Source organism: Mandrillus leucophaeus, unplaced genomic scaffold (assembly GCF_000951045.1).
Source record: "Mandrillus leucophaeus isolate KB7577 unplaced genomic scaffold, Mleu.le_1.0 Scaffold12, whole genome shotgun sequence".
Classification (NCBI taxonomy): Eukaryota; Metazoa; Chordata; class Mammalia; order Primates; family Cercopithecidae; genus Mandrillus; species Mandrillus leucophaeus.
The window spans coordinates 2,849,134-2,856,920 of record NW_012100320.1 but is presented as its reverse complement, the minus strand read 5'-3'; the positions used below and the strand labels follow the sequence as shown (position 1 = coordinate 2,856,920).

Sequence of the window (7,787 nt, the reverse complement as noted above, 5' to 3'; positions counted from 1 at the left end):
CTGTGACTCTAGAGGGAAGACAAGCAGCAAGACTTGCTTCAGAAAAGAGCAGCTCTGGGTGCCCCCAAAGCTTTGCTGGGCAGATACACAGTTGTGCCAAAAGTTGGTCAGTTCCCCTAGGTAGGCCTGGCACTGACTGGGACGTCCAGCAGGGCTGGGTCTGCTCCGGTGGGTCATGAAAGCCACACAGCCACGTGTGTGGTATTCTGTATGGGTACTCAACCCTGGCCACGTTCTTTGCCTATATTGTTGCTTGCAGCAGGTTCCACCAGAAGGATTGTTCCTCAACAAGTATCTTTGACTGAGTTCTCAGGATCATCCTCCATCCGTTCCCCAGGTCTCCCCCATACCTGCTCCATCTGACTACAGGCGTACCTTCCAGCTGTGCTGAGGACCTGACTGTGCTCCCAGCATTTCTGCTCTTACTTCCCATAAGGGTGATTTTTTGGAAGGGCCATGGTTGCTCTTCACATTTTGAGTTGCTGGATGCTTCTGCAGAAGGGATGAGAGTATGGAAGGAGAAGGGCCCACATGAATGTGTTTGGTGCCTTCCAGCAGCCTGAGATTGTGAGAACCACCCCATGCACTCTTCAAATGCTTTAAAACATTTTGTGTATGTGTTGAATTCTTGTAATAAACCCATGAGTTTACTATGAGTTAAACCCAATAGGCAGGACATGAGTTCTTTGGTTGAGCTTTCCTTCTTGTCATCAACTAGCTGTTGGTGCCTGAATCCTTGGCTGCATCTAACCTTTTATTTTAGTTTTTATTTTTATTTTTTAGAGGTAGAGTCTTGCTCTGTTGCCTAAGCTGGAATGCAAGTGTTGCGATCATGACTCACTGCAGCTGCGAATTCCTGGGCTCAAGCGATGCTCCCACTCCTGAGCCTCCTGAGTTGCTCAGACTTCAGGTGCCTTCCAGCACGCCTGGCTAATTTTTTGGGGGGGATAGGGCCTTACTATATTGCCCAGGTTGGAGCATCCAGCCTGTTTTCCTGAATGTCAGGCCCTGTTACCCTGACATAGGTACCACGGTGGTCCCCAGTACTGGCCTGAGACACAAGACTAGTTGGCTGGACCTTGGAGAAGTAACTGCATGTCTCTGTTCCTGCCATTGCTGAAGGATCCTGGCTGTGCCGTCAGCTTGCCTTGTCACCTTGTTTTTGGCTTCAGTTTCCCCATCTATAAAATGAAGGGGTTGAACTAGCTGATCTCCGTGATGTGTCTTGTATTTCGGACATTACCTCCCCTGGGGAAGAGAAAAACTAAAGACTCTAGTGACCACCTTAGGACATCTCACCCACATTCCCAGCTCCAGTCTGACCTGGACCCAATCCAGCTTCAGTAGACAACCTTAATAAGTGACTCATGGCATTTGATGAGGAAGGTCCTTGTGCAGGTAAATGCAGGAGCCCTAAATGAAGCCAGCATTTTATTGCTCTCACAAGTAATGGAGAGAGTAAAGTGAGCTCTCAGTCTTGGAGGTAGATGGTGTTTGTGTTGTGAAGATAAAGAAACTGAGGCCAGGCGTGGTGTCTCATACCTGTAATCCCAACACTTTTGGTGAGGCCGGAGCAGAAGGATTCCCTAAGCCCAGGAGTTCAAAACCAGCCCAGGCAACATAGTGAGACCTCATCTCTACAAAAATGGAAAAGCTAGCCAGGCATTATGGTGCACACCTATAGTCCCAGATACTCTGGAGGCGGAGGCAGGAAGATCTCTTGAGCCTAGAAGTTTGATGCTGCAATGAGCTATGATAGCACCACTGTACTCTAGCCTGGAGGACAGACTGAGACTCCGTTTCCAAAAAAAAAAAAAAGGCCAGACATGGTGGCTCACACCTATAAATCATCCCAGTACTTTGGGAGGCCAAAGTCAGGAGTTCCTGACCTCAAGGAACTCCTTGAGGTGAGGTGAGACCAGCCTGACCTTAAGGAACTCCTTGAGGTGAGGAGACCAGCCTGGCCAACATGGTGAAACCCTGTCTCTACTAAAAAAAAAAAAAAAAAAAAGCTAGGCATGGTGATAGGCACCTGTAATCCCAGTTACTTGGGAGGCTGAGGCAGGAGAATCACTTGAACCCAGAGGGCGGAGGTTGCAGTGAGCAGAGTTTGTGCCACTGCACTCCAGCCTGGGCAACAGAGTGAGACTCCATCTCAAAAAATAAATAAATAAATAAAAATAAGAAACTGAGATTCGGAAAGATGAAGTGGCTTCCTCAGGCCAAGCATGAAGCTAGGAAGCAAACTCCAGTGTAACTGAGGTCTGTTCTCTTTGCCATTTTTTTTTTTCTTTTTGAGACAGGGTCTCGCTCTGCTGCCCAGGCTGGAGTACAATGGCATGATCTTGGCTCACTGCAACCTCCACCTCCTGGGTTCAAGGGATTCTCGTGCCTCAGCCTCCCAAGTAGCTGGGACTACAGGTGTGCGCCACCACACCCAGCTAACTTCATATTTTTAGTAGAGATGGGGTTTCATCATGTTGGCCAGGCTGGTCTCAAGCTCCTGACCGCAAGTGATCTGCCCTCCTCGGCCTCCCAAAGTGCTGGGATTACAGGCGTGAGCCACCATGCCAGGCCCTCTCTGCCATTTATGGTATCGTTCTGCTATGCTGGATCACATCGGGTCTCTGGCTGTGAGTTTCTTCTCTGCAGGAACTGAGGTGTGTAGAGATGGGGGAGGTCTCCAGTGCTTAGACCTGACTCTAGGGACATTGGGAGATGGAAATGTTTTGAGGCTTGGTTCCTGCCCTAGCTTTCTGTAGTCAAGGTGAGGGATACCTCAGACTGCTGGGAACTATAAGGCGAGGGGTCCTAATGGCCACTGTGGGACTTCAGAGGAAGGAAAGGGGAGCTGAGGACGCCAGAAAGACCTGAAGGCTGGATACCTTTAGTTAAGGAGTGAGGAAGGGGTGAGCCGAGGGGGCAGTGCAGGCAGCGTTGTGGACGCTTGTCAGGGCCCTGGAGTGGACGGGCTGGGCAGGCTTGATGGAAGCAGTTGTTGGGCGGCTTTGGAACCTCTTGTCCTCCCCACGTGTGGCTGGTCAGCCTGCAGAGCGCACGCTTTCCCTGCTCCTGGTTTGCCAGTTTCCCCTTTTTCTGCCCTCCTCACTCTGGTGTGGCTGTCATCCTAAACAAGTGTCATACTGAGTGGACGGATGGCAGCACTTACCCACCCATGAGGCTGATGAGGCTGCCCTGTGCCGCTCCCCGTGCCCTCACAAACAGCAGAGTCAGGGTGCCTAGTCTCAGGAGCCCTGCTCCTCCGTGAACTTAACTGTGTGCCATTGACAAATTACTGAGTCTTTCTGGGTCTCAGTTTCCCTGTCTGTACAAGGGGGTGGGCTTTGAGATGTCATCTGCTGGGGTGGCTGGAATCAAGTAGGAACCAAGGCAGGTGTTTGGGGGTCACACTTGCTGTGACTTAGCCTCCCAGACTGCTCCCCACAGACCATCTGTGCTCAGGCAGACAGGGGCCCACCAGCTCATCCGTGACTGCCTTGATCACCTGAGAGGTGACCAGGGACAGGATGGGAGCTGTGGGGTAGCCTTTTGGACTCTATAGAACCTGAAAGATGGAACCCTGAGGAAAAGGGTCATCGGGCCCAGAGGGAATCCTGGAAACGAGTCTTGAGCCGGGAAACAGCTCCTACACTCACCCCACCCCACCTCAAGCAGGAAACTCTTTGCTGAGAACTTGCTATTTAAGAGGTCCCTGGGGAGGTCTGGCCAGAAGGGAGGCATTTGAGGGAGGGTTTAAAATTAGCCCGGGTGAAATGTGTGACCCCTGGGGAGAGCTGAAGCAGAGGTTTCTGTGGGTCTGCTCTGGTCTGGGTCTTTGACCCAAATCATGTCCTGCTTTCCTGGGGAGGAAGGGGAGGAGAGAAGGGAGTGGTGCTGATCTAGGTCCCTCCATCAGGGCACTGGCGGCTGCACTCTTGGCCCATCCTCTGGGGGTGAGGTGTTGCGGGCCGACCCTGAGCCATCCAGAGGGCTTGGTGCTCAGGTCCTGTCATCCTTTCCCCGCACCCATCGCCTCTGCCAGGCTGGGCGTGTAGTAGGAAGACTTGGGTTTTGGGTTTTTTTTTTTTTTTTTGAGATGGAGTTTTGCTCTTGTTGCCCAGGCTGGAGAGCAGTCGTGCGATCTCGGCTCACTGTAACCTTCGCCTCCTGGGTTCAAGGAATTCTCCTACCTCAGCCTCCCTTGTAGCTGGGATTATAGGCATGTGCCACCACATCCGGCTATTTTTGTATTTTTTAGTAGACACGGGTTTCTCCAAGTTGGTCAGACTGGTCTTGAACTCCCAACCTCTGGTGATCCGCCCACCTCGGCCTCCCAAAGTGCTGGGATTACAGGTGTAAGCCACCATGCCCGGCCTTTTTTTTTTTTTTTTTTGAGATGGAATCTCACTCTGTTTCCCAGGCTGGAGTGCAGTGGCGCGATCTTGGCTCACTGCAAACTCTGCCTCCTGGGTTCTAGTGATTCTCTTGCCTCAGCCTCCCAAGTAGCTGGGACTGCAGGGATGGGCCACCACACGTGGCTAATTTTTTGCATTTTTAGTAGAGATGGGGTTTTACCATGTTAGCCAGGCTGGTCTCAAACTCTTGACCTCAAGTGATCCGCCCGCCCCAGGCTCCCAAAGTGCTAGGATTACAGGCATGAGCCACTGCACCTGGCCGAGGCCTGGGTTTTGAGTTCCAGGTCTGCTGCCTTTAAAGAATAAGCCATGTGACCTTGGGCAAGTCATTTCCGCTTGAGGATTCACACGCACAACTCGAGGCCCTTACATCAAAGGCAGAGAGGCCTGCTGGGCTCGGAGTGGGAGCTCGGTTTGGCCCATCCTGGAGCCTCGGCTGTCCAGACCTCCAAATACTGCCAACAACAAGGCAGGATAATAGTGGTGTCTCCGTGGGACATGAGCTGCCAGGGCTGTGAGGTGTGAGGTGCCATCACCCCAAGCCCAGGCACAGAGGCTGGTATAGTGGTGCCTCTGCTGAGGGAAAGACGTGTCCCAGGGGATAAGATGCATCCCAAGCGGCCTGAGGTTCTGCTGGATGGGCTTGGCAAAAGCTCACATGAGGGAAGAAGTTTCTCTTCACCATGGCTGAGAGTCATTCTTGTGTGGGTGGGAGTGGTGACACCAGTAACCGGCAGCTATCCTGGCTGGTTTCCTTTGACATTCTTGGCTCTGTTGAGTTCTCTGGGTGCATTGGGTGCAGTTTGGCCTAACACTGCTCCAGCTCCGTGATACAAGCCACTGATAAAAGCCATCGTCTCAGAAAGGCTGCTGTCTGGGGTCAGCGGGCCATCACTAGAGCGCGGAGCAAGTTCTTTGGTACCTCTCAAGAAGGAGATGTGACCCACTGTAGGGCAACTAAATGCTTTCAAGAATGGCTGCATGATGGGGTGAGACATGTGAACTTCTAAAATCTGCAGTGGCCAGTTCAGAAGACCTGTGTTTGGCTTCGCAGGAGGAGATGTGGCCCAGAGCAGAAGTCAAGCGTGTAGGGATGCTCTGCTTGTTCACATTTTTCATTATTCAGGAAGCCACAGTTTCAAAAAATGTTTTTAATGGATCTAAGCTATGGAAAATCTCCCCTCCCCCATCACAATTTTTGGCTGATCAGGGCTTGCTAGTTTAGCATCCAGTGCCAGCAGCATTTAAATAGCAGCAGTGGCTACAGCCACAGGATGGACACCTGGTGTTTAGACCTGGCTTGTAACTATGTTGGGGGCAGTGCTCAAAACTCACAGCATCTGCTGGGCGTGGTGGCTCACTCCTGTCATCTCAGCACTTTGGGAGGTCGAGGTGGGTGGATCACTTGAGGTCAGGAGTTCGAGACCAGCGTGGCCAACATGGTGAAACCCTGTCTCTACTAAAAATACAAAGAATTAGCTGGGCATGGTGGTGCATGCGTGTAATCCCAGCTACATGGGAGGCTGAGGCAGGAGAATTGCTTGAACCCAGGAGGCAGAGGTTGCAGTGAGCCGAGATGGCGCAACTGCACTCCAGTCCGGGTGACAGAGTGAAACGCCATCTCAAAAAAAAAAAAACAAAAAAAACCTCACAGCATCAAATGCTTCACCTGAAGCTGGCAAGATCTTGGCGTGTTCTTCAAAACTCAGCGTAATGGTTTTGACTCTTTACCCATTACCCTGTTCAGTCAACATTTAGTACCATCACCATGCTAAGAGCAGGGAGAGAGACAGGAGTATAAGGTGTTTCTTGACATTGAAGGCCCCACATCTTGTGTAGAAGCAGAAGATGGATGAGAAAGTGCCAGGACCTCTGCCGAAATCACTGCGGGGCATAGTGGGCATGGGACTCTGTTTCCTTTACATCTTCGCTCCTCCCCTCAACTAGACTAGAGCCTCTCTACCAGAAGGCCATGGGTATCATCTAGAAAATAGATACTTTTTTGTCTGAGGGGCCAGTGGTGCGATGGATTTAAAAAAAGATACATTTTTACATGTACATTTTTTGGGGGTCAGGCACTGCAGCTTTCTTCAGTTTTTTTTTTTTTTTTTTTTGAGACGGAGTCTCGCTCTGTCGCCCAGGCTGGAGTGCAATGGTGCGATCTCGGTTCACTGCAAGCTCCGCCTTCCGGGTTCACGCCATTCTCCTGCCTCAGCCTCCCGAGTAGCTGGGACTACAGGCGCCCGCCGCCACGCCCGGCTAATTTTTTGCATTTTTTAGTAGAGACGGGGTTTCACCGTGTTAGCCAGGATGGTCTCGATCTCCTGACCTCGTGATCCGCCCGTCTCGGCCTCCCAAAGTGCTGGGTCTTCAGATTCTTAGAGGAGGCTTTGGTTTGAAAAGGCATACTGATTAGCATGGTGTGGTGGTATACCTCTGTAATCCCAGCTACTCAGGAGGCTGAGGCAGGAGAATCTCTTGAACCCAGGAGGTGGAGGTTGTAGTGAGCTGAGATCATGCCACTGCCGTTTAGCCTGGGCGACAGAGTAAGATTCCACCTCAAAAAAGAAAAAAGGGCATGCTGGGCTGGATTTGTACCTTTATCGAACAGGGCTTTCTTTTTGCCTCTGTTCACCAGCAGACTCAGTCTGTGTGCAGAGGCATCTGGCAGACTCTGCATGATGCCTCTGGGATGTACCCAGAGAAAGAAAAGGGCTTTGGGAAATTCAGTGCTGTGAAATAATGTTAATTTGCCTTGGGTGTCCAAAGAGGCCCAGGAAAGGCTGAATTCCTCTAAACTCTAGAAGAATTCCAGTGGCCAGCCTGAAGGAAGAGCTGTTGTCATCCCTGTCCGTCTTGGGCAGCCTGGCCCTGATCACTGGTCTCTGTCCCCAGGTCCGGACACTGTTTGTCAGCGGCCTCCCTGTGGACATTAAACCCAGAGAACTCTACTTGCTCTTCCGGCCGTTCAAGGTGAGTCAGGACCTGGCCACCCCCAGGTGGAGCCTGGGACCCTGGAGAAGCAACAGGGTCGGGCTAGGCAGCAGGGTGATGTGGGAAGGTGTGGCAGAAGCCGTGGGGGCAGGTCCAGCCCTCTGTCCTGGTTCTGCGAATTCACATGCTGCCTTCTGAGCCTGTTTGCTCGCCAGTTAAATGGAGACAGTAAAATTTTTTTTTTTTTCCCTTGAGACAGAGTCTTGCTGTGTTGCCCAGGCTAGGGTGCAGTGGCGTGATCTCAGCTCACTGCAGCCTCTGCCTCCTGGGTTCAAGCAGTTCTCCTGCCTCAGCCTCCCGAGCTGGGATTACAGGCACGCACCATTATGCCCGGCTAATATTTGTGTTTGTAGTAGAGATGGAGTTTCACCATGTTGG

The 7,787-nt window shown here is 51.7% G+C and overlaps 1 protein-coding gene across 1 annotated transcript in view; it reads left to right on the top strand.

Annotated features, from left to right (window-relative positions):
* RBPMS2 (RNA binding protein with multiple splicing 2) overlaps positions 1–7,787 on the top strand; it is a 35,808-nt gene that overhangs the window by 5,865 nt on the left and 22,156 nt on the right. The window contains exon 2 of the mRNA XM_011968044.1: positions 7,311–7,388. Within this exon, the coding sequence (XP_011823434.1) occupies positions 7,311–7,388 (78 nt within the window). The remainder of the gene's footprint in view (positions 1–7,310; positions 7,389–7,787) is intronic.